This window comes from Nothoprocta perdicaria, unplaced genomic scaffold (assembly GCF_003342845.1).
Source record: "Nothoprocta perdicaria isolate Ctin4 unplaced genomic scaffold, notPer1 scaffold_427, whole genome shotgun sequence".
NCBI classification, from domain to species: Eukaryota; Metazoa; Chordata; class Aves; order Tinamiformes; family Tinamidae; genus Nothoprocta; species Nothoprocta perdicaria.
Genome location: NW_020455674.1, coordinates 108593 through 136135, shown reverse-complemented (window position 1 = coordinate 136135; position 27543 = coordinate 108593). Strand labels below are relative to the sequence as shown.

The 27543-nt window shown below is 37.6% G+C and overlaps 1 protein-coding gene across 1 annotated transcript; it reads left to right on the top strand.

Moving 5' to 3' along the window:
* Nucleotides 1-1141: 1141 nt before the first annotated feature.
* NDUFA9 (NADH:ubiquinone oxidoreductase subunit A9) lies at nucleotides 1142-19916 on the top strand. The gene is made up of 11 exons (XM_026046199.1): nucleotides 1142-1213; nucleotides 2899-3069; nucleotides 4111-4208; nucleotides 4370-4461; nucleotides 7317-7458; nucleotides 8648-8750; nucleotides 9499-9566; nucleotides 9712-9788; nucleotides 13002-13097; nucleotides 15026-15092; nucleotides 18117-19916. Exons 1-11 carry the CDS (start codon nucleotides 1156-1158, stop codon nucleotides 18285-18287), a joined length of 1143 nt encoding a protein of 380 aa, XP_025901984.1. The 5' UTR covers nucleotides 1142-1155; the 3' UTR covers nucleotides 18288-19916.
* Nucleotides 19917-27543: the final 7627 nt, after the last annotated feature.

The window sequence follows — 27543 nt, the reverse complement described above, 5'->3', positions numbered from 1 at the left end:
TTGTTTTGAAAATCAAATCCAGCTCTCTTTAATTTACTCATTTAACTGTAGTTGGAGCTGTAACAATTTGGATGTATTCATTATCTTAGTGCCTTTTTATGACTGTATTACTCTAACACATGAACATGTATGGTCAGCTTGTACATATTATGCCCACAAAAACACTGTTAAAATAGCAAAATGTTCTTTTAGAAATAAAGAACAGAAAGCATAAACTCTGAAAACGAGCTATTCTAAAATTGCAGCAGAAGATGGTGGCAAGCCTGGAGTAAAAGACACATCTCATTTATAGCTTCTTGCCTTAGTCTCAATCCATTCTTATCCCCATTTTAGGGTGTTTTTTTTTGTTGTTTTTTTGTTTTTTTTTTTTTTAAATGTATTCCTTTCCCTCAGATGTCACTGTAAAAATAAATGTGGGCTAAGTTTCCATAGTGAGAGATTCTCATTTATGTTAAATTGAGAACAAAAATAGCCATGGGAGATGGCAATCACGGCAGCAATTGCTGGGGCGAAGGGAAATACATATATAAAAATATATAAATATAAAATATTTGCTTAATCTGCATTTATAGTTAATTTAACTAGGCTAGATAATTCAAGATATAAATAATGAGTTACTTATAATATTCTAAATCAATCCAGCTCAGCAGTGGCCAAAAGTTACTGTCAATTAATTGCTTGACTTGATCCATTTCCAAACAGACTAACATTTATAAGATGGCATCAACTCCTTTACAGATTAAACAATTGCATCAGGAGGAGCTGGGGGTCCTATCCACAAAGAAAATAATCTCTCTTGGGTGCTTCTAAAAATCCACCTCTCCAGAGCTGTAAATCTAAACCCACCACGCCAAGTATTCTGTCAGAGACACCTGAAGCAGGCAGCAGCGGGATGCTGCGCCGGTCGCTGCTAATGGCCGCACCCCAGAGCGGGGGGAAGGGAGGGAGCTGTGCCCAACGGGCACGACGGGCAGCCCAGCTCGCAGCAGCCGCGCTACGCGCAATGAAGCTGCGCTTCTGCGCAGCTCTCCTAACGGTCGCTTCTCCCTGCCAACTCTCCCGCGAGCCGAATCCATGGCTCCTGCGCATGCGTCGGTGAGCAGGTTTGGCTCTGTCTGCTGTCCGTCCACCGTGAAGGTTTGTGGGTAAGGCAAGATGGCGGCTGTTGTGTCTTGCCGGCGGTTTTTTCGCGGCCTGTTGTTGCCAAGGGCAGGTGAGTGTCACCGCCGCGGGGGGCGGTTCGCGAGCTGCCGCTTCCTGTCTTTACTGTTTAGCAAATGTCCTCTGCTCGGAGGCGTCTAGGCTGCCCTTGTGCTCTCCTCCTCGGCGGCCTGAGATAGGGCAGGTCAGGCTGGTAGGGGCTGCTTGTAATGGCTAGTAGCAGCCTCGGTTCGCGGCCCTGCCCCCTGCCGAGATCTCACCCGGGAGTATGTGGCAGCTCTGTGCCTGTTGCCGCCGTGCGTTATGCGCTGCTTCGAGAGAAGGCAGGATGTGCTAGATTGTTCTGTGCTGTGCCATCCTATAGGTGTGAGCTGCCCTCATCTCACTGCACTATCCTTGGAGTAGACCTGAGCTCCTATAGCTGCATCTGGGCAGCAGCTGGCTGAAGTGATGCACACTACCTATAGAGCTACATAAGCTTTGTCTGTAAGAGCTGTAGTTCCTCTTCGGGCAACTATAGTTTGTAGTGCACAGTGAGGTGTGCAATTTGCTCAAGCTACAGGCTTATCTGTGTAATACTAACAATATTTCACTGGGACTGTCAAAATCTCTGTGTATGAGATGTTGTCCTGCAGGCTAAAGGTTTGGATTATTTTTATGATCTTGTGGGTAACTTTGGCAGTTTGGTTTAGGACGGTAAGCATGCTTAGACTCATAACCAATATCCAGTAAGGGCTGTACATTACATATCCAGAAATAATAGTAATATAATAATAATTAATAATAATAACAATAATATTGAATAGACTGTAGTTCATGAGGAAGAATCTTGTTGTTTTGGGGCAGAAATCCCTGGTTAAGTCTGTTCACGTATAGTTATAGGACAAAAAGCTTTGAGCAGCATGTACTGCCTGGAAACACTAAGCCCTTTTAGTCTGTGTTATCTGTGTTAACTAAGCCTTATATTTTGGCAGGGCTCCATAAAGATGGGCTGTTCCTGGTGGTGAATGTAGAGACAGAATTCCTGTAGCTTGGTTTTGTTGGAGATTCCATACCCTTAAAACTATAGAGCAAATCAGCTGAGCTTTTCAATTATTCGTTGTTTCATGTTTTTTGTTATTCATACTGCAGTGGTAGTTGAGCGTTTGGTCACATTAGTTAGAGTGTGATATCTTGTGAAGCTCCTGTACAGTATTTGCAGTATATAGCAGGTAAGAGTGAGTGTATGGCATATGAGTAAACAAAAAAAAGACAATAATATTATTCAGTGTGACAGAGATGGTAACAGTCTGCCATCAACATTTTTATAGAAATAGTATAAAATTTTAGTTAGGTATAGATTTAATTTTACGGGTTAACTTTCTAGTTCTTCTTGCAAATCTGTTGATCTGTTTAATAATGATTTTTATAATATGCTTACAGTGAATTAAAGTCTTGTTTGTGTGTTGTACTGTAAGGACGGAAACATTCTCATCTTTCAATAGTGGAGATATGGATATTGGAAGAATTACCACTATTGGGTGCATTTTCTTCAAGTCTTGAGAAAGAAATATATGTGAACAAATTACTGAAAAGTGTTATGGATCACCCAAATTTATCTTTCACCATCTCAAACAGGGTACAAAGCAGTAATTTTGTGCATATGAAGGAATTCTGCTAAATGTAAAGAACCGTTTTTCTTTGAGTGAATGTGTGTGTCTGAAAACAGGCACTGCTGTCTCCCATTTTGTGTTGCAGGTTCTGGCGTTTCTGCATTATCTGCATTGCCACCTAGATTGCAGAAGCACCGCCAAGTTCATCATGCGGTCATCCCTCATGGAAGAAGTGGGAGGTCCTCCGTTAGTGGCATTGTGGCCACTGTCTTTGGAGCTACAGGCTTCCTGGGACGATATGTTGTCAATCGTTTAGGTAGTGACATGGACTCCCAATTAAGAATTCATGTCTGTAGTATTTCTTTGGGTTACAGAATAGCCCCAGATTTTTTTTTTTTTTATCTAAAAATTGAGCAGTGCAGATATATTTTTTGTAATACCTGTGTGAAAAGTAGTGAGAACAGCCTAGTTTTATTTTAGGAAAATGCAGAAATTTTTGGATATTGCACAAGTCATTATGACAAATACTTCTCTTTCATTTTGTATTTTTTATTTACTTATTTTTTGAGCTCATCAAATGTAATTCTAAGTCATCTCCTAGTTGGTTCTTCTGTTTTGAGCTAAATTAGGATATTTAGCTAAAATGTTTGCAGCAATATGGAATTTGATCAGATTTTGTTAAGACTGAAGTTATGGAGTTTTTTAAATAGTTTTCCTTTCCTCCTTCCTGTCCTGGTTCCCCCCCTTCCCCCTTCTGTCCTGGTTTGGTTCCCAACCCCCCTCTCCCCCCCCCACTTCCTTCCTGCCCTGGTTCTCTGCCCCCCGCCACTTCCTTCCTGCCTTGGTTCCCTCCACACCCCCCTTCCTTCCTTCCTTCCTGCCTCGGTCCCCCCTGCCCCCTTCCTTGCTGCCTTGGCTCTCCCACCCCCTCCCCTTCCTTCCTGCCTTGGTCCCCCCAACCCCCTCTTCCTGCCTTGGTCCTCCCCCCCCCCACTTCCTGCCTTGTTTCCCTTCTCCCTTCCCTTCCTTCTGTGTATTGATTGAGAAAAATGTTTTGTTTTATAGGTGTGTGTGTGTGTGTGGTGGTGTTTTTTTTTTTTTTTTTTTTTTTTAGCATTAGTTCACCCAGCTATTCGGGAACTTGGGAACATCCTTGCTTAAGAATGTCTATGATACTATGTGTTGGGAAACTTCACTACTTTTAGCTATGCGGGTGAATATTCAATATACCTGCATTTATTTGTTGTATTTTAATGTCAGTGGAAAAAAAAAAAAAGAAATAGCATGCATTGAGAAGATTATATCCTTAAAATTATTTAGTAATTTGACATAAATGAAAAGTTTTTTGAACACTTAGGTCGCATTGGATCTCAAGTAATCATCCCCTATCGCTGTGATCAATATGATCTCATGTATCTGCGACCAATGGGTGACCTGGGACAACTTCTCTTCCTAGTAAGTGATTTACTTTGATGATCAAACATGACACCATTGCTATACAATAGCTATACAGCTATCTTTTAGCATCTATATGGTAGTAATGTGAAAGAACTTTCTTTGTTAATACCTGTTTGTATGTGATCTCACTTCTTTCCTATTTGATTCTTTGGTTACAGGAGTGGGACTGTAAAGATAAAGACTCTATCCGAAGAGCCGTGGAACACAGCAATGTGGTCATTAATCTTGTTGGAAAGGAGTGGGAAACAAAGTAATTGTTATTATTTTTTTCTTAAATGGCTAGATTTGCAACGTGTATTGGACAGTGTAGCAACCTTTTGCAGCATGTTTTCATTGCACAGTGAAACTAGTTTTTCATTTACTTTCCTTGAAGGGACAAGATTGAAATCTTCTACATAAAAGTACTTCCATTTCTTTGGACGATTAACTGAAATTTGGTTATGATATACTCTTAGAAAGAACATTTTTTCGGTGTCCCATATTTTTTGTCTAATATACAGCGTTTGTCCTGTTGGACAGTCATATTTTTTTAAATCACTTTTGGATTAAAGCTCACAGTTTGGTGATATTTGATGCATGGTTTCTTAGCTGTGATAGAGGTTTACAAATCTCTGAGCTCATATTTGTGGTGTTACAGGTAGGTGGGCTTTCATCCTGTCACTTTGGTATACTGATGTTATACTGAATTACAACCTAGTAAAATAAACTGCAGTCAATTTTATGTTATTCTCTGGAAAATGTTAATAAATGGGAGTAGCCAGTGGAGCATTTCTAAGATGATAATAATATTTTTTTGTTATTGTTTGTTAACCTAATATTTGTTTTAGGTTAAAAATACCTGTAATAATATGAGGGTTCTTTTTAACATACAAGTAAGTTTGCTATATTCAAACTCTACTTAGTGGAAAACTGGCAGAGTAGGTTCTCATTAATTGTGTGATTTGCCTTTGTTTAGTACTTATATGTGTATATATATTTAAATTAAAACTATATTTCTCTGTGTGTGTATATATATATAATTTTCCTATTATAGCAGACAGAAACCAATGTAGATCTTAGTCTACATTTATAAGCTTAGTGCCTCTGTTGCCAATATTTGTAGACAAGCATTTGGTGACATAGCCTGAAATGCTATTTTTTTTCCCTAAACTAGTATGTCTGTTGGCAAGCATCCACTCTTTTCTAGTCAAGTGTCACATAACTTTTGGGAGATGCTTTAATTTGGCGTTCAAACTTTTTGAGGCACTTCTATTATAATATTTAGTCTTTTATTCTACTGTTGGAGTTTATAGCATGGTTTAATTCCTGAAGGGTGGCGGGGGGAAGAAAGAAAAGAGTACAATCCATCTAAACTTTGATTTTTTACTTTGATTTTGATCTGACAAGGTTTGGGGTTCTTTTTTGTCTTTTTTTCAGACTTTTGGAAATAGGTAATGACCTACAAACTAACCTCCCAAGATTAATGAGTGTTCTCAGTAGAATACAAATAGAAAGGTGTAATCTCCTATTACTGTCAGATAGAAGTGAATAATACCAATTATTCAACATAATGAATATGACATAATCTCCATTTGTCATTCAGATATGTTTTTCATGTGTACTTTCTTCAAATTTAGAGGCTCATGTGAAATTACATGGCTTATATAACAGAGGTCTCCTTGCTTATTGAAACTCAGCCTTTGGAAGTTCTATAACAACAATAAAATGAACGTTCATTGAAGCTTAAAAATATCTCAAATCTAGTTGCTGACATCTCTTTGAACAGAGAGGAATCAAAAATAGAGGGGTCTTGGTCTAAGTTACGTACATTTAAGTGTTAAAATGAATACTATATATTTCCCAGATACGCTTATCATATCTGAGAACTGCCATGTTGACACCAATGGTGATGTTGGAACCCTACAATAAAATTATATGGACAAAATATATGAATAACATAAGCAAGCTGAAAAAAAATGAGGTTAGAAATGTAAGTCAGTGAAAAACTAAAGCTTGCTGTTAAATGCTTTCCTTCTTGCCCAGTACTAGTATACAGTCTCATTTGTGTATACTGTGTTGTTTGAGAACTCCATAGCTACGGGAGAGATGTTGTTTGTTCTTGTGTGTTTTTAAAATCTATTTTTATGAGTAGAAGAGGATTGATGGTTCCCAGGATCAGATTAGCTATTGATGGGTCTAAAATTAACTTTTTATTTTTAAGGCTTTTTTTAGACTCTGGAAGGATCTGGAGAGTTGTGGTTAAGGACAGATAGATAAGTAGATAAGGACAGAGATAGGCATTTAAAGAAAATGCCTGTTACACCAAGGCAGATATAAAAGATGGAACAGGGTGTTTACAAGGGCAGTATTCAAACATAGGAAGTCAATTGTACCTTCCTTTCCCTGCCTCCTCCCTCATTATTCTTCAGATGATTAGAAGGAATTTGGGACTTCTTGCCAGACTATAGTGTCAGTTTTGTTTGAAGACTGAGCTGCTGTAGTATTTTTGATCAGATGCCAAGCAAGATTACAGTTGAATCCCCTATTAGGCAACTTGAATGTCATAAACTGAGAATTCTTCTGCGTGGTTTCCTTAAAGTCCCTTATAGCTGCTACATCTTAATTGCCACATCTATGTAGAATCTTCCAGTTGTTTCAGTGAATTCTTTAGTCTGTTTTGTCCAGTTTCCAAACCTGGCATCCCTCTGAGACTGCTCAGGATTCTTGAGCTCATCTCTAATGAAGGCATTGACTCACATTTTAGACAAGTGTGAAAATTGACAGCTTTGCACAGACTTCAATAAAGCAGAACTTTAAAAATCTGTTTTCAAATTGTAAGAGTATTTATTTACCACAGATAAATGGGCGAGAGGTTTTTAAAATGGATTTAATCTTAATAGAGGAAAAAAAGAGTTAATATTATTGTTGTAGCTGCAACTTTCTGTTATATTTGCGTTCTGTTTTGTTTTATTAAGACTCAGTAAAGGAAGCTCGCTAACAAAGAGTATCAAAATAGGTTTGTGAAATATGTCCTGGGATAGCTGAAGAATGAGCATGTTGCCAGTTGTTGGTTTTTTGGCAGCTAGTGTTCCTCTTAAAAATGTAAATTTATTTGTCTTGTTTTAGAAACTTCAATTTTGAAGATGAATTTGTAAATATTCCTAGAAGTATTGCCCAGATAAGTAGGGAAGCTGGTGTGGAAACACTTGTGCATATATCTCATCTGAATGCTAACATGAAGAGTCCTTCCAAATACCTCAGAAGTAAAGTAAGTACAGAATTCTTTGAAATATACTTTAAAATAATTATTTCTTTTTAAATGAGTATGTTTAAAGAAAAATTCTGTATGAATTTTCTGTACTAAAGAATTTTTTCCTCAACTGAAAATAATTTCTATGTGTTGTGGACTTAAACTGTGTGCTTCCTACAACTACAAATCCTGGTTAGTACTTCATCTTCTCTGAAGGGAAGTTCATTATTTATTCCTTATAATCTTTCCTTACTTGTATCATTGAATATGTTCTACATTTATAATTACTGTCACTATGAAAGGGAAACTGGTTTGGTGATGGAATGGATTCTGAAATCAGTCCTAACATGCAAGATTGGAGTGATCTAGTGAATGTAATTAAATAGTTGAGACCAAAATAACTGCTGCAGTGGTGAATTAGTGAGAATTAGTAATACAGTTTGTTACCTATTTCAGTACAAAAAGAGATTTTTTAGTTTTAATTAGGAGGTATATGTTTCTAGTATAGCTTTTTTCATACCTTTTTTTTTTCTTCCCTAGATGGATGCTGTCCAAGTTTCCTTTTTTTTTTTTTTTAAATCCATATGTTTCTGTTGTTTTGGTTTGTAGTATAAACACAACTTTCAATGCAGGATTAAAATATTGTATTCATAATTGTGCAATGACTCTATATGCCATGACTCTAGTTCACTAAACAGCAAATAGCTGCCACTGGTTTTTAAGTTGTAGATAAGCTGTTAGGGAGTGTTCCAGCAATGTAATAGATTTATAGTGTAGTAGATTCCAGATTTCTTCCAAATCCTGGTCTCATTTATGCCAGAGAAGTACTTGGAACAACTGATATGCTGGAGAAATACCTAATACTTTCTTCAGTTTTTGAGCTTAGTCATTTTAAGCATTAACTCTTCACTGTAAGTGCCAAGACTATACTAAATCTCATTTATGAATGGTTTACATGCTTATGGGACTTTTGGGGGTTTCTGTGGGACCTGTTTCTTATCAAAACATTGCAAACCTGAAATTGACCAACCTTGAGCATTCTGTGATTCTGTGATGAAATAGAAATAGTTTTGTGCTCCTGCCAGTATTATTTCACTGAGTATTGTAGTCAAGATGTGCTAAGTTCCAAAAGGGCATCCTATTCTGCGCTATTCAGATTGGGTCTAATTAACAACTGTTACTTGTATTTTTCTTAATTTAATGACAGGCAGTTGGAGAGAAAGCAGTGAAGGAAGAATTTCCAGATGTTATAATTTTGAAGCCCTCTGAGATGTTTGGGAGAGAGGACCGCTTTCTCAATCACTATGCAAGTATGTATTCTTGAAATATTCTTGTTTACCTATATCTAGAGGAAAAAGGGCAAGATATGATTATTGTCTTTTTGAAAAGCAGGAAGGTATATTTTTATCAGAAATACTGCCAGCTGTATTGCAAACTGGATAATGAAAATATAATAAATTTATGAAATGGTAGCTTCTGAATTCTTAGCTTCTTAATCCACTTAGACTAAGTTTGACAATTTTCATTTATTATTACTGTTTGTTTAGATTGTTCTACACTGAGCTAAGGCTTGAAATCTCTCTGAAATAGAACTTTCACATTTGTAGTGCTGGAATGTAAAAAATGATTTGAATTGTTCTGGGCTTGTACAAAGCAACAGTAATGGCTGTATTAACAGCAAAATTGCTAGGTAACATTGAGGAGGATTTACTTCTGTCTCAAAGTTGAGAGATCTCTGAACCATTCTGAAGCAGTAATCGCAGTTGTCTGATGGATTTTGATCTTAAAAAAAAAGAATATTAATTGAAAACAGAGGTACTGACGTGGGGTAGTAGTGGTTTTGTTTCTTTTTGGTTTGTTTTGGGTGTACTGCTGCTTCTCTCGCTCTTTTTTTTTTTCTTTTTTTTCTTTTTTTAAAAATAAAATCATTGTTCAGGAAATACCCCTGCTATAGATGTGCTGTTGCGCTGTGGGATTGTTTTGCTACAGTGCAGCATGTCTGTAATTTGCAGAGGATTTGGCAGTTTTTTTTCTAAAGTTATGTGTCTCTCTATTTAGACATGCGCTGGTTTGGTGGTGTACCTCTTATTTCTCTGGGAAAAAAAACAGTGAAGCAACCAGTATATGTAAGTAAGTTTGACTGAAAAACAGGACAATCCTAAACTCACTCTTTCACTTGTGAGAGAGAAATTATCCTTGCCCCAATCATTTCTGGAAGGAGGATGTGTCTGTACATCTGTGTTTTCTAATGGTTATTTTCACAATTTGCAGGTAGTTGATGTTGCAAAGGCAATTATTAATGCAATTAAGGATCCTGATGCCAAAGGAAAAACATATGCCTTGGTTGGGTAGGTTATTTTTCTGATTCTAATTAATTGAAGTACTTCTTTTTGGCATCATTTTTTTGGCATGCACATTTAATTTCTCCCTCCATGTACACAGTCTGAGCTGTAATAAATACACCTCCTTTTTGGGAGGAAAAATGACTGAAGCTGTTATTGTGAGTACACTAATAAGCATTGCTTGGGCCCCATATCACTTAGTGTTCATACAAAGAAATTCATACAAAGAAATAGGTCATCTTGGAAATTTTATTAGACAAACTAGATATGTGAAAGAGAGAGATTCAGTCTGTGGGCAAATAGTTCAAGTTCAGCATGTCTGCAGGATAGCTACCTGTTGGACATGATTTAAAACTTACTTCCTGGACTTCTTAAAAACTGACTTTCATTTTACAGAACTGCAAGATAAAACCCAACATATAGTCAGTACCATGTAAAAGAACTGAAAGAATTAACAAAACTTGTTTATGTTTTGGCAAGGCCAGATCTCCTAATGGAGAAAGCTGTATCTTTGGAGAAAATTCTGCTTAAAATGTCTGGAAAATGACTTGGAGTAAAAACAGATAGAGTCAGTAGGGCCTTTTGAATAGTCTATGTATAAAAATGTCAAGTAGAGTTGACTTTAAGAAAAAAATGGCATAGTAGAAATCGAGTTTTATGTTTCGGTGTTATTGTGTGCCATTGGAGTTGGTTTTTGTCCACTATATGTGGCAAAAGGAGGTTTACATACAATGTAGGAAAGCAGTATTTAGCATCATTTGTAACTTGGCTAACTAAAGGCTGCTTCTTTCTACTGTATGTTTATCGTTGTGTCTTCTCCTCCTTTTACACTAGAAATATGCTTATTGTCTGGAGTTTGCAAAAGGAATGTCAGCAACTTCATTGTTTTTTCTCAACTCATTTTCTGTCACTCTTACAATGGCAGCGCTCTGCTCTTGTTTTAGAGATGATTGCTGGTTGGTTTTTCACTTGCTTTACTACTTTAACTAAACTGTTCAGGATGAGGCTAGGTGTGTTGGTGTAGTGGCTGCAGATTTTCAGCTACTTGTGGTTTGTGCTGAGTTGCTTTTTACTGAAAAATTGGTAAAGTAGAAACCCACAAAAGTCTGAAAGAACTAACAGCCTTGGTAAGGTTGAAGTTGCTTTCAAATTACTGGGATGATCTAAAGTGCAGCCCTATTCAGTAAGTAGAAACCAATACTAGGCAGGCATTCAAGAAGACTTCTTATTTAAGGAATGAGATGATATGGATCAGATTAGCTCATCCAGTGCAGAAATGCACCTGATTTGGAAGACTTTCCAGACAGCACAGATGTGTTAGAATTAACCTTTTTGCATGACTGCTCCATTTTGTGTTTGCAAAACTGAAGAGGAATGAACATTTACTCAAAGTATTTTTACCTGAGAAGGAGAGATGCTTTTGACTTTCTCATTTTGACTGCGCAGAAGCAATTGCTCCAGCTGAAGGAGAAACGGAGGCTTTATTGCTAAGTAGAGCACTGCTTGCAGCCAATTGTAAGGGCAGCTGGTTAAACTTTGAATGTATTCTTACAGTTTAAAAGTCTCCTTTTTTTTTTTGGGGGGGGGGGGGGAGTGCAGTTTGCAGAATTCGAGGAATTCAGTACTTTCTCTGAAAAGTATTATTAAAAAGGAATATTAATACCTTCTTTCTGATGATACTTCTTTAATGTGACTTCATAAATTCAAATCTCACATGTTCTATAAACACTAAGAGCAACGTGGTAAGGAGTGCGAGTTTAGAAATCTTGATTTGTCCTGAATATGTTCACTTAGCTTTGAGAATATGTTGTGCTAATTTAGCTTTTAAAAACTAAAGCAGCAAATGTGATTTGGGGTTTTGTCCCTTTTCTAATACCAACCAAATATTTTAGTTTGTCATTGTACATGTTGTTTGTTTCTTTGTTTGTTTTTCTCTCTCTGAAGTACAAGTTTACTGAAGCCTTAGTGTGGGTCCCTGGAAGCTCAAGCTTTGAAATCACACCTTTTGTTTAACAAAATGAAATTCATGTTACTTGTATTATAGCCTTGAGATTCTGGACTGGTTTGAATAGTTTTCCATCTTTAAACTGTGTATTCCAGTGTGGTTACATTTTTCTGGGATTTGAGATATGACCATAATTCAGTGTTTCATATTTAAAGAAAAAAAAAAAGTCCTATGCTGTGGTGTGACAACACAATTGTCATCTCATTGAGGCCCCTCCTTTACCTAAGAAGGAATAGCAGATCATCGGGAGAAAAACACTTCTGGTGTTATTGCTCTTTTGATTATGAACGGCAGGATGGGATTTTGAAAGCTGAATCGCCAAGTGACATGTCAGAACTCAGCAGCATGTTCTGGGTGTCATCATAAAGATTTTTCTGAATGTTTTGAAATACCAGCAAGTTGCCTTAAAAGACAAGCAAGATTTTTCTGTCAGTCTAAGCTTCTATAAAGTCAGTGCCAAATTGAAGCCTTAACAGGAAAGGAATGGGAGCTTCCAGTGGTATATGTTTATCTACAGTAAGTAGACAGGAAGCTTCGTTGCTTCCTTCCCTCCATTTTTTGGGGGGGGGTGGGGGGTGGGGAGGGGAAAGGAGGAGGAGGAGAAATGCGTTATTTTAGGGGAATTTATCTTTGTTTCTCCCTCTTGGAGGGAATGCCATGTTCTTGGTTAAGTGAATTGATTTTTTTGCTGTCATTTGTTGTCAAGGGATGTTTTATTAACAAACCTTCACTCTTCACTGTTTGTTTTCTATCTTCCTTCTGTTGCAAGCTGCTGAATAGGTTTGTCCAAACTCAGTCCTGCTCCAGTGCTGAAAATCTAGTATTCAGAATTTGAGTCAGTCCTTGCATGGAGGAAGAACTTTAAAACTGTTCTTTAAAAGTATTCAGAACAAATTTCATTGTTGAAGGAATTTTGTAACTGACAAAGTACAATGTTACCATCACTGGTGTCTAATGAAATGTTTTTCTAACTTAATTTCTCTTTGTTGCAAATAGTATAGAATCTTTGGATCTTTAGAACCAGAATCTTCTTCCCTTTTGTGGAAAAAAAAATGACAAATTACTTAGCATAAAGAAGACAGGCGATTTATATGTATATTTAAATATTTACAGCAAGAGACAAAAAAACCCATTGCCACTTCAAAAAAGAAGAAAATAAAGAATAACCTATACTGTTTATTGCTTTTTGATTGGTTTGTTTGTTTGTTTTCCAGACCTAATCGATACCTACTTTATGACTTGGTGGAGTACATCTATGCTGTTGCTTTTCGAACCTTTTTTCCATATCCACTTCCACGTCCTCTTTATCAGTAAGTGGAATTCTCTAAGAATTCATCAAGTAGCGTAAGAGTGTAAATAACTATTGCATTGTCCATTTAATATTATCAATGTTATTTAGTACTATAGTGTTGTTGAAGCTGGCTTTTCCCTAAGTATTTAGGATTTAATTTTGAGTCTTCTGCCCAACAACTCATCTTACTACTAGGAATCAGGGTATTAAATATGCACTTGTAAAAGATTGCTTAACAAAATTATTTATTACAGAATTATTGAATGGCATTGCTTTTGGTGAGTCAAGAAGTAAAAGGCTTGAAGTACAGAGTAATACTAGAAAATTCAGTGAATTTTTAATAATATTACAGAGAAAAATCATTGTGTATACCATTGACTGTAGGCTCTGACAAATTTTATACAGCTGCTTAGTGTATTGCTACTGTCAGCTCTTCCTGTCTGTGGAACACTGCAGTCCTGAAAGCAGATATTTTATAAGGATCTTGACTCTTCTGGTGAAGTCTCTTGATTTGAACCAGTGGTTGGCAGTAATTTTGTACTGAGATGGTGAGTCTGGGAAGTTCAGCAACACAATTGTGAATCCACATTTCTTTGTCCCCTGTGATGTGAGGATAGTACCTTTAGAAGATAGTAATAAATGTAAATTAGAGAAAGGTGCAGTACCATTACAGATGACTAAGGTAGATGTGTTGTGAAGGCTCAGCTTCCACACACTGAGTGTGATCCTCAGTTGTACATCTTGCACACTGGGGGCACTGGAATGGTAAATGACTGATTTCTAAAACATAACTGGTGAGTAATAGTGCCTTAAAATGTGCAGTATAAATCTGAGCCTGGACTTATTTGTTAGGCAGACATCCTTTTGAGGAGCTACCTTGAGCACTAAACACCATTTCAAAAGCTATTCTTTGTGCTGCTGAGATGTGGTAGTGTTTGGATGCTGATCCTGCTTCATTTCAGTACAACATAAGCTACTTAGCTAAAAAGATCAAATGTGTAAGAGCACTCCTACAAATATTTTAGTGGGTCTTCACATTGCATTTATGTAACTGATGATGAATAATACTAGAACAACATCTTAAACTGTTACAACTCTTCCTGAAGAAATTAGCTGGAGACACATCAGTAGCTTAGCTCATGGCTCAAGTGATACAAGCAAGCTTGTTTAAAAGGAAAAACATAGCTGTTTACTATTCTTATTTGTTGACATTCTCTTTAGGCCAGGTCAAGCCAAAGTTTTTCTTAGCAGGTTAACTAGCTCTGTGCAGTAACTTCATTATATGAGCTCCTAGCCTACCACGTGAGCACTTCTGTAAGATATTCTATCTTATATAATGTTGATCTGAGACACCGAGGAAAAAATGTATCTTATTTTTCTGCCAGAATTACTTGGAAAGGAAGTTGCATTTGTGGAAACTGCTAGTACTCTGATCTTCATCCTTTTTGTAGATGCACATTGTTCCGTATTCCATCATTTTATGTATGTTGTATTATGGCTATTAATTTATTTAGTTGTCGGCAAGTATTTTTCCCATGGAAGCAATGAATCAAAGTTTGTGACTAAATGGATTACTGCTTATACTACTAGGAAGCAGAATTTAGAGCAGAGGTGCAGGCAAGATTGAACCTTATAGTATGGGGGGGAATTGAAAATGGAGGTTTACTTTCCCCGCTCACTAAGGCATAGTTATTTCCAAATATCTACTCCTCTATTCCCTTCAGAAGAGGAAGAATTGGGAATTGAAGAATTTGTTTGAAAAGTTAGAGTTTCTAGAAATTCAGTTAAGAATTTGCCTGCTTGCTTGCTAATAGCTTAAATTATTTTTTAGTTCAGAAGAGGAGGGATGAAATCACCCCTTGCTCACTCTGGACAAGTTGAGTCTGAAATTCTTTACTGTGCTCCTGCATAATGACTATACTTCTATAATACTCTTTTTGATTGCAGTTTAATTGCAAGATGCTTTGAGATTAATCCATTTGAACCATGGTTAACACGAGACAAAGTGGATCGGGTAAGTGTAGGACAGCCCCAAAGTTACTCTGGGGAATGTTTTGCTGTGTGCTTGTAATCTCTACTTGTAACTTTGCAATTCAAGGAGTGCAGAAATGCATGCACATGTTGCAGAATTCCAGTCAATTCATTGTCTGAAAAAATTATAGAATTTGATTACAAAAAGTTGCTTTCAGACTGTGAGCCTTTTACCACAACTTACATTTTTCGATATGTTTGTATGTCACCTTCCTCAGAAATAGTTATGTTTTTTGTCTGCCTTCATCTACTTTCCTGCAATGTCACAATTATCTGTCCAGACCTTGCTGCACTGCACTGTCAAAGCAGTCTGCAGATTCCTCTGTGGCAGTCTTGCAAAGAAGAGGAAATACGGATCACAGAACCACAAAATCACAGACTGGTTAAGGTTGGAAGGGACCTCTAGGGTTCATCTAGTCCAACCTTCCTGCTCAAGCAGGCACACTCAGAGCATGTGGCACAGGGTGGCATCCAGGTGGGTTTTGAAGACCTCCAGACAAGGAGACTCTACAACCCCCCTGGGCAGCCTGTTCCACTGCTCTGTCACCCTAACAGTAAAGAAGTTCCTCCTCACCTGGAGACGGAACTTCTTGTGCTCCAGCTTGTGGCCATTACCCCTCGTCCTGTCGCTGGCCACCAGTGAAAACAGCTTGGCCCCTTCCTCCCTGCATTCTCCCTTCCTGAACATAAGTTTAGGACTGAACATTAACATATTAATCATATCCCCTCTGAGCCTTCTCTTTTCCAGAGAAAACAGGCCCAGCTCACTCAGCCTCTCCTCGTATGAGAGATGTTCCATTCCCTTAATCATGTTGTTTGCCCTTCTCTGGAGCCTCTCGAGAAGCTCCACGTCCCTCTTATAGTGGGGAGCCCAGAACTGCACACAGTACTCCAGGATGAACTTTTTATTACCATAATTATTTAGGATTTCAATAGCTTGCAGTCATTATTGCCAGCATGAATAGAGGAGGAGGAGTTAACTTTCTTTAAATATATTTAATAAGTTTGAAACAACTGATGGGAAGGTTATAGAACAAAAAGTAATATAGTATGAGAGAGCTTATCCTTCCAGGTATTAAAACTATTCAAGACTGCTTAGAAAAGCCAAAGAGAGAGATCCAGTGTGCAGCTAATTGATTTTATTATTTCTTTTTAACCTCCCTGGGGGTGGATACTTCTACCTTTAAATAGCTGGTGAGTTTAGGTACCTCTGGCTGCATTCAAGTGAATAGCATTGTGTTTATATTATCCAGAAAATGGAATTTTAACAACTCTTAACTATGCTGGTTACAACCAAAATTCATACTTATCATTAGGCTCTCTAACTAATGCAGCAGTTGCATCTTCATGTTTATTGTTTACTTCTTAAAGTATGTGAATAGTAGAGTATGTGCACAAATAAGCTGCAGAAAACATACTGCAAGTGAAGAAATGGTAGCGTTAGGAAGTGTTAATGTCAAAATCTGGCCTATATGCAGCTTAGCAAAAGTAGACTTGTACGCTTTGACGCTTGTACGCTACACACATGCTGTTCTCTGAAACTTAGAGGTTGAAGTTTTGATATCTTCTGTTACGATGCAGTGTCATTAGCCTATTGTGTTCTGATCATCCCAAATTTAATTAGAGACATGGTAATAATGTGAATCTGTGGGAACTTGATCCTGTTCATAGGACTATTTGTTGAATAGTTATAAGCAATTAGTTTCTATATTTAAATTTCACCTTCTGTCAAATAAACGTCAGTTTCCTATTCTGTTGTAAAACATTTTGAAAAACATGTGCAGTAAGTTTAGCAAAAAATCCTAGGTTTTATTCCTGGTCTAGCACAAAGATTTTTTTTCAAATCACAGACCTTTCCACATGCAAGAGAGAGTTGTCACCATCACTGTATTGACTTTAGACAGACTCAGGCTGTAGATGTAACATCTTCTGAAAAATTTTGACTGCCTTTGTAGCTTATAGAGAAACAAATACTTCACACAAGACCTCCGTACCAGTCTCTAAAACTATTGTAAGTCAGATACAGTATGGCAAGTTACTTCTATGACAGATTTCTCTGTGCCTTTCCCCAGCTTTTCATCTTCAAATAATCTGCACAAAATCAGATGTGATTGATGTAAGACCTTTCTGGGAAAAATATTCTAATAGGGACCCTGGTTTGCTAAGGTACAGGTCATGTATGTTGAAAATATGGTAATATATATATGTATGTATTTTTTTGTAATGGTAGCCTATTCTAAACCTTAAACTGAGTAAACCAACCTGTCAAAATATGAGTTCATTTAGCTTAAGTTTTCATGAAAAAATAGGAAAATTAGGATTTATATGATTGCAGTTCAAATATGCCTTTGTAAGTTTGACCTGCATTTCATGTTAATGTTTAGATAAAACAGTTAGGTACTGTTTAGATACTGTTAGAACAGTTTAGATACTGTTTGGAGGTGCAGAACATCTGTACAGTTTTCAAGTAGATTAGGTGTTTAATTAATATCTCTGAAAATCTGCTTATAGTTCTGCAGAGACAGACAGAATAGTTCCTTCTTCCTAAGAAGCAAAACAAACAAACAAAAAAAAAACCCACCAAATAATGGTCAATGATTTTACCATTGGCTAGCTGAGCCCACATTTGTGATTGTGAATCATTTTGAGTACAAGATGTTGCAGTGTGGTGTACTCTAGGATTTTTTTGGGGGGGGGGAGGACGGGGACACGACATTTAACCTCAGCTGCCTTTTTCAAAATAGGTGTTTTAAATCAAAATCTAGATAATTGTAGTTGAATCTCCCAGAATCTGTCACTTGAAAATTTTCACATATATTTAAATTTTTCTAGTGCTTGTGATTTCTATAAAAGAAAAAAGTGATCCCAGGTATAAGTGCATGGTGTTTTGTAGTATGTTCATAACTGCATTGACTGTAACATTTTTCATTCTATCAAGTGACTTCCCCCTCCCCTCCTCTCTCTCTCTCTTTTTTTTTTTTTTTTTTTTTTTCCTCCATACAACAAGTTTCATACAACTGACATGACATTTCCTGATCTTCCTGGTCTGGAGGACCTGGGTATTCAACCAACGCCTCTAGAACAAAAAGCAATTGAAGTTCTGCGCCGTCACCGTAGGTTCCGCTGGTTGGAGGCTGAGCTGGAGGAAGCAAAGCCAGCAAAGACTTATCCCATGTAACAGTTGCCAAGGTTACTCATGCTTCCTAAATTGCTTCCCTGTAACCTAGTTTGAAGAACTGTGTACACACTGAGTAAAATCTGTTAATCACATGAACTGTATTTCACTAGTGTTCCTGTCTCATTTTTAATTATGGGTGAATCTCAGTGATATTTAGTAGTTCTCTTTAATAGGTCATGAGGAAATATGTCATTTACTCCACTTTTAAATTTGAGAATTTCATTATTTTGAGATGCTCCAAACTTTTATGTGTAGAGCTGTTGCTTTGATTTTTGGCAGGAGAGATGAGTTGTGTTTCAAAATTAAATAATGATGATTATTTAAAGACCCAAAGAAGGAACCTTACCTTTTACCACATAGAAAGTACAACAAAGTGCTGCTGCCACATAGTACTTTGCTTTCTATTTGGTTAAGTTTTGGTTAGATTTTGACAGGGGCACTGTAAGGCATGATGTAGTTAAGGCAGAGTAAGATTTGTGCACTGGGCTGAGGAGAGATCTAGATCTTCTGTTTTCAGTACAATGCTCTGATGACTCCAAGAAAAGAGAAAGGAAGAGAAGGAAGATATTCTGTGAATCAAGGGAGCTTTTAGTTTTGGAAGAAGGCCAAGTTGCATTAATTAGAATGAGCTGAGTTTGGTGAGAAACCTGGTTTTAATTGGTCCTGGGAGAGAGGATACAGTGAGTGACAGAACATCTTGTTTTCCTTGTCAAGTTTCCTACTATTTGCCTTTGTTGGCTGTGACAACAGGAGAGGAGGGAATGGGACAAAGCGGGCAAATGATAAGCATGTCAAAGAGAGAATCCTAGTGGGATTGCAGAAACATGACATGGAGGTTGGGACTAAGAAGATGATTAATATGGAGCATAGGAGAAAAAAAGCTCAATCTTGAGTTGATCAAAAAGTCCAAGGAGAGTAGGAGAAGAAGCACAAGTCTTTCCATTACATCAAAGTCATCGCTGAAACAAAGGATCAAAATCTGCTTCTCTGCTGTCACCAAGCTACTGTAAAAACCCCAGCCAAACAATTTATTTAATTTGAATGGTGCCTCCTGTTGCTCATCTTGATATGCGACCTACTTCTGGTAATGTTTCTACTGTTGGGAGGTGTTGGGTGCATGTAATTGTATAGATTTTTCCGATCCTGCCTTTTCATGTTGGCTTTTATGGATTGTTTGTTTATTTCTGTGAAGTTCGCTCATTCGAAGTTTACCAAGTCACACATTCAAAGCTATCAAAAATTAGAAGTGAAGTGCATATTGTTAATTTGATCCCTAACTGTTAACAATTTTTCTTTTACTTGCTTGTATATTTTTTCCCAAGGAACCATAACTTTAATATGCTAACAAATCATAACAAATACCTGGTTTGATCTAATTTATGTGGCATACAGGTGATTTACTGCATGCTATTCAAATCCTATGGTTTAATGCTGTAGTACTACAGTGTAATACTTAGTGTAGTAAACTGCAGTACATTTTGTATTGTCTCCCATGGACTGCAGAGATGAACAATTACCATTCTGTTCATACATGAACAATGGTCTGTTTCCATTTACAGATGGCAAAAAGGCTGAAAAAATGGCAAAGGCAAAATACTCCTAGTGTAAGTCAGTTTGAAAAGACTTACTTATAATAATCTAGTGTCTTTTTTTTTCTCTCTTTAAAGTGGTACTTTTTCTGTAAACTTCATTTGTAATGATATAAAGTATGTGGTTTAAGCAAATTACTGCAGATGGAAATACTTTATTTCCACAGTAGTGTTCAGCTGATGTTGCTGGAAGTCATCAGTTTTCACAGAATCACAGAATGGTTCACACTGGAAAGAATCTTTAGAGCTCATCTATTCCAACTCCCCTACTCAAGCAGGATCACCTAGAACATGTTGCACGGAAATGCATCCACATGGGTCTTAAAGATCTCCAAAGAAGGAAGCTCCACTACCTTTCTGGGCAATCTGTTCCAGTGTTCTGTCACCCTGACAGGGTTCTTACTCCTATGCAGATGAAGCTTCTTGAGTTTTAATTTGTACCCATTAACCCTTGTCCTATCACTGGCTACCACCAAGAAGAATTTGGACCCATCTTTTTTACATCCTCCCTGCATGTATTTGTATGTGTTGGGCTAAACAGCCCCAACTCCCTTCGTCTTTCCTCATATGATAGATGCTCCAGTCCCTTAACCATCATTGTTGCTCTGTGCTGGACCCTCTCTAGAAGCTCCACATCCCTCTTATAGTGGGGAGCCCAGAACTGCACACCATACTCCAGATACGGCCTCCCCAGAACTGAGTAGAGGGGGAGAATCCCCTCCCTTGACCCGCTGGCACCACTCCTCCTGGTGCAGGCCAGGATCCTATGGCTCTTCCTGGCCCTGAGGGCACACTACTGATTCATGGTTAACTTGGTGTCAACCAGGACTCCCAAATCCCTCTCTGTGCAGCTGCTTTCCAGCAGGTCAACCCATGATCTGTCCTGGTGCCTGGAGTTATTCCTCCCCAGGTGCAGGAACCCTGCATGTGTCGTTGTTGAACTTCATGAGATTCCTTTCTGCCCACCTCTGCAACCTACTGCCTGAATGGCAGCACAGCCCTCTGAAGTGTTGGACACTCTTCCCGGCTTTGTATCTACAAACTTGCTGAAGGTGCATTCTGTCCCTACATTCAAATCACTGATGATGCAGTTTAATAGGATGACCTAGTACACCTGCAGACACCATGAGTCATGGACCTCCAATACCTCCTTTATCATAAGCATCTGAGTGCTTCTATCCAGACAGTTCTTGATCTACCCCCTCATCTAAACTTGTCTTCCTGAGCTTCTCCATGAGAATGCTATGGGAGACAGTGTTGAAAGCTTTGTTGAAGTCAAAGTAGGCAACTTCCACTGCTCTTTCCTTATCAACTCAGTGATCCCATCGTAGAAGGCTATCAGGTTGATTAAATTTTCCCCAATCCTTTCTTGCAGAAATTGCAGCAGTATTTATCATTATATACTACTCAAAACATTTTCTCTAGGGCATAGAGATCTTGAATGTAAATGTCACTTACGTTTTTTAATACACACAACACAACATCCAAGGTAACAAATTAAACCAGTGTATAGTCTTAACTGTGACATTTCCAGACTTTGGGGCTCTCATATTGCAGCCTCAATGTTGAATTTTAATAAATGCATTTAATTTTTATTTGTGGATGAGGCATCCTATTGGAATGACTTCCCCCCATCATATATATTTAATACAAATGCATACAAAAATTCCCATGATGAAAGCAGCAGGCATAATATGGGTTCATTTAGCGTTCAATTTTATTTCTGAAAAAAAGTAAAAAGAATAACACCAGCTTAAATGTTCATTTTATTTAGTGACATGTAATTCTACCTTTGTAGTAGAATTACAGGATACGTTAAACAAATCTCTCTCTTAGACAGAAGTCTTTCTAGCTGAGTATCTTATAGCTGACAAAAAAAATAATAGCAGATTCCTGGAGAAACAGAGCATAACAGAGTGATGCTTTTTGGGGTACTGTCTCCCAGCTTCCAGCAGTTTGTACTTGAAAGTCTTCCTGAACTGAGCATGTAACAGTTCCTCTGACACTGAGACTGACACTGATCCTCCATTTTTTTTTTGCCTTATTTCTTTCCAAATCTTCACTAATTATTTCTAAATCTTAAGTAAACTTGCATCCTTCTTTAAAATGTTGTGGCTCTGCAAATTGAGGACATGCTGCATGAATAGATATTTTCTCATTTAAAATGTTTGATTTGATTGACTACATTTTGATGATTCCTTTCTCTTCAGTTTTCAAGCCTGAGGAAATAAGGGTTCCATATTTGCTTTCCCTTGTCAATCCATAAACTACTTCTGTTCTCTTTTTTTATTTTATCCTCTAAGTCCTATACATTCTGCTGGTTTTACATGACAGCTGTTGTATTTTTTTCCCCTTTATTTTATTTTTTTATCTATTTTGTTGTGTCCTCTGTCAGATGGAGGAGAAGACATAACTGCATTCAAGAGTTATACTTACTGTGAATTTATAGGGTAATGTTAATATAGAGTAATTGTGGATTTATATAGTGATGTTTTACTGCTATGTTTTGTATTCCGTTTTCTAATACTTTCTAAAATTTCATAAGTTTTTGCTAAAGTTTTTGTTTCTTTCATTGGACGACTATTGAGCACCCAACTAATGCTTTCATAGCACTGTTTATAATATTGCAGAGATCACTCTTTTAAAATAGTATCTCATTTAGAACCTATCAGAATAAAGTACTACACACAGAAAAAAGCATTAGATTTCATCTGTAGTTTTATTACTACTCATTTATCAGTGAGAAGATCTTTCTTCTTATCCTTTCTACTGCTTTCTTAGCTTGCAGTTATTTTCTTGCCAAAGTGCAAAGTACTGGAGGTTCTTTAAGTAGTTGAAATTTAGAGGCACAGATTTTGTTGCTTTTGGAAGGGATGTTGTTCAAGAGTACTGGTAGGAAAAGAGGAGATGTTATTTTCCGCCCTGCCCACAAGAGGTCACTGCTGGAGCAGAAAGTGGAAGGGGTTTTCAGGATTTCTGGGCAAGTTGTTTTTTTTGTTTGTTTGTTTGTTTTTGAGCATGCACACGAATAGAAGGCTGCCTAGAAGGGGTTTTCAGGTCAATCCATAAAATGTGCATGGCTAAATTTAGATACAGTGTCATAAAAATAATACATGGGACTTACACCAAGCACAGGAAGGGACATGCTTTAGGCATTTCCCATTACCTAATGTGGGTTTGTATATACTGTTTATAGTGGAACACTTAGAGAGTCCTCTGGAAAACACAGCAGCTTACTATAGTCATCAGGGTTATCTAAACATCTTTAGGCTGCTCTAGAGGGTCTTGTGGGAAAGTAGACTCTTGGCAGCAGCTCTCTGTAGACTAGTTGGATTGTGTTTGCATGGTTCTGTGTGTGTATGTCTGTATCCATGTATATCTTTAAATATATGTAATATGTGTATATGATAGTGTGTATATACATGGCTAAAGAGGTGTTGAAAAGCAATCATGGCGGCAGTTAGTTTATTTGTATGTGTCTAAGTAGTATAACACATAGTATTAAATACCTAAAGTATTTTTAAAAATTATTGGACTGTATTGTGTACTCTTAATCCAAATATACCTTTAGTTACTGTGTGCATTTTCCTCTCTCACCACTTTCGCTCTCTGTTGTACTAAGCCAGCAATTCTGTACTTGGAGTCACCACTTTTGAAGCTGATTACTCATTTCTCTAGCCTCTTTTGGTGTGGCTATTCAGATTGTCTGTGTTTCTCTTTCCTTGTTAACCTGCACAGGCACATTGTGCGCGCTAGTTCCTCTTTTCTCAGTTCCTTCAAGTTTCCTGTTTTAAGACTCTAAAACATGCAGAAAAATTTCAACATAATATTTCGACCAATGGCAAATTGGCAATTGGCAAAATTGGCTGTTACAGAATGAAGAAGGTGGGCCAAACTTCACTGGCCTGGGCCTTTGTATAAATTTGTTTTCAGTGAGCACCTGAAATGTTCTCTACCTTAAGTAAAATAGTTTCCTTTGGATTTGTCCCCAATGTTTGGCTGGTCAACTGTCCAAAGAGAAACAAAACCTTTAGTGTGTCCATGTTGTGGCATTTATGATATCTCTCTTTCATTGAATTAACCAATGTTTAAATTATGCTTTTTTTTTTTTTTAGTTTATGCTGTAACCTTTCTACTAGTATGATAATATGGCTGATAGTATGTTCTCTGTAAAACTGTTTGCTCTCTTTTGCCAATATGATCATTATGAGGAATTATGAGAAGGGCAGGAATCTCATAGGAATTAAGAGAAGGGCAGATAGATAGGAATGTGCATCATGGCTTTATGCTATAGACTTGATCTCCTTAGGAGGTGCACCTCAAACAAAGATTGCTGTTGCTTAAAATAATACTGTGAGTGGCTACTATGTGTTTGGTGAAGCTCCCTAGGCTGAGGCCATGTTTGTCAAAGCTCCAGGTTTAGCCTGGAAAGTGCTAAACAGAGTAGTGGCTTGGTGTAGTGAGAGAACTGAGTTCAAATGGAGTTTGCTTATCTCTAGTTTGCCAGCATGAGGCTTGTCTGTTTCACATGTGTATGCATTCATATTTATCATTGTGCCGTGGCTATGCTTAAATGCCTCTTATTTTAATGGTAGCTGAACAGAATTTTCAAGCTTGCATTTTTCCTAAAGTGGAATTTGGGAAGGAAAAAGAGATCTTCTTATCCTGTTTGTGATTAAGTCCCAGTTCAGCTAAAGCCTTGCAGTAGGACTTGCTAGAATAAGAACACTCCCAGAACACTCCTGTGGAGGACCGACCCCAAAGAAGGGACACTTTCAAAGAGACACTTTCATAACTCATGGAAGAGCCATGCTAGAGCAGGGATACTGCCAAAGGACTATGACCCACAGCTGAGCAGGGACCTTTCTAAAGGGAGTCTGGCCTCTAGCATAGATTCTCCTGAAGGGACTGCACCCTGTAGAGGACCTATGCTGTGATAACAATTCTGAGGAGCTTGAAAAGACTGATATTTTTATATGAAGGAAAAGACTGTATACTTGTCATTGTTGTAAGCATTACATTATGTTTACGTGTGTACTGGGCATGAATGTCAGGACTTCAGTAGCAGGCAGCTACAGAGGTGCCCTGTGTGGGAGGAGGTTGTGAAATGTCCTTATTCCAACTGTCTCCAGCTGGTCCAGCAAATGGAAATAGCCCATGGTACTTCAAGGATCAGAGGAGCATGTACTACTGCTATTCAGACTTATTAAGAAAAAGCAGTAGCCGCTATGGCAGGAGATATATGAAGTGGTATTTGGAGGAGATGCTCTTGGGAGACGTACAGAAAGAACTTTTGAGGAGATATGTAGCTGGAGATGTACTCTTGGAACAAGGTGCTTCATGCCAAAGAGGTATCTCTCTGAAGGGATTATAGCCCATGGAGGACCCATCCTGGAACAGGTACGTCCCTGAAGGGACTCAGCTTTGTGGAGAGCTCATTCTAGAGCAGCAACACTGAGAAGTGTGGAGGAGCAGAGAAAATCCCGTGAGAAAAGCTCAGAGCAGCAGAAAAAAACTGTTACATGCCCAACCTTAAACTCCTGTGCTGCTTGTTGTCCCACCAAAGTAACTGGAAATGGCTGAGTGTAACCTGTGATAGCAACAAGGGAAGCTGAAACTAGATGGGAGTGGAGGTGTTTAGCTTAGGCTAAGCTTGGAAAGGAGGAGGAAGGATGTTTCCTTAAGTGCTTGTATATGTTTTTCTTTGTTTGTTTGTTTTCAATGCCTGAGTTAGTGACAAGAAGTTTGTGTTAGCTGGCAATAAATACAGTTCTCTTGAGTTAATACTACTTTACCCATGCTCATGTGTTAAAGGAGTTAAAATGCTTGAGGTAACATTACAATGCTGGGCAGTTTCTCCACATGTTTTCAGAATTCTAGGGCTCACAATTGGGCACAATCCTTCTGGTGCAACCTCACCAGTGCCGAGCAAAGGGTACTGTAACTTTCCTTTAATCCTCCGGATTTGCTGTATTTGTGGTAGGAGTGTATTGTTGGCTTGTATTCAACCTGGCATTTGCTGTAAGCCCCGATTACTTCCAGCATGACTGCTATTCACCAGTCATTTTCCAGGCTATATTAAAGTATGTAGTTATTCTATCCCATGTATGGAACTGAAACTCTTATGAAACTTCTGAGGTTTTTATTGCACTAGTCTTCCTACATTTCCTCTGGATTCAACCACTGTCATTTCATGTCATCTGTAGATTGCTGAGTGTATTGTTGACATTACTGATGAATGTACTGAAGGATACAAACCTCAGTATTAACCTCTTGTGCACTCTACTTGTTGATGTGACAGGGGAGGATAAATAATGTTACTCCTGGCTTGTTAACCTTACTGTAGCATAAGATCTAGCAGCAAATTCAGTAGGTCGTGCATGTAGCTGCATTGTATATTTTACCTTCTTTTCACCCTTTACATGTCACCAGCGAAATGTAAATATAACTTGTGCCTGTTTCTCACAAATATGATGAGAAGACCATTTGATGAACAATGATGATAAGCTATAAGCAGTGAATTTTTATAGCAACACTAGCTTTATAGTCACAAGTGAAAATAAAGAAACAGACTTTGAAGCCTTTCTGAATAGTTGGACTTGCATCCCCCACTTATATTTTAACCATAGCCATAAAAAGTCAAAGGTGACTACATTTCAAAAGCTAGTAGTTAAAACTTAACAGGAAACTGCCAGATATGATTTAAAAGTGAGCACAGAAGGCAAATAATGAAATATTCTGCCTTCTACAATTTCAAGTTCCATTATTACAATGATGTTATATATATCCTGAATACTTTTTTGTAAGCAGTTGCTTATAAGCAGTTCCTTTTAACACAAGTGTGCTATTTCCAAAATTGCCTAAGTGATAAAGGATCAAAGTCCAGTGGGAGCTTAGCCTTTGTAGGTATTTTTGGAATGAGCAGGGTGAAAATATTGTCTTTGAAAAATTGAAAAATATGGATGGTGAGGCACAAAGTATTCTTACATCATGGGAATTGAATAATGTTGTGCAGATAGGTAAATAGTGTGCTACTGAGTGATAGCAACCCGTCCTGCAATTTACTTGAAAATCATGTAAAACCTAGTTCAATGGGAGTACAGTTATAAATTATTATTTCTCTTGTTTCATTCAGACAAGGACAATGAAATAATCCAACCAATAGGATATATTAACATATATCTTAATATTCAGTTAGACATAATTCACCATGATAAATCTTAGCATTATGCAGTATGAATATGAAGCTCAATACAACTTCATTGATCAGGAGATGGATATAAAAGCATTTATTTGCATTTTTTAAAGATGAGTTCAGGGAATTATTTTCTTTTATGAGAAGAACAGAGCAAGTCAGAGATAATGCACTGACCTAGTTGTTCTGATGATAATTGCGTTGATTTTCTGGCATGCTCCCAACATGTCAAAAATTTCAACTGGAGATTTTAAACCCCACCCAGTGGTGCACGTGGTAAACTTGCAGGTTTTTAAAATCAAATATTACCCTTCGCAGACAATAGTGATCACAAAACATAAAAGTGGCATACATTTTATTCCAATCTTCTCTGGGTGTAGGTGTGCTTTACTGCGTCAGAGGCTTTCTGATATCTCCTTATCCAATGGTCTTGTACTTCCTACAGAATAACTCCAGGTAAGTAATCAGATCA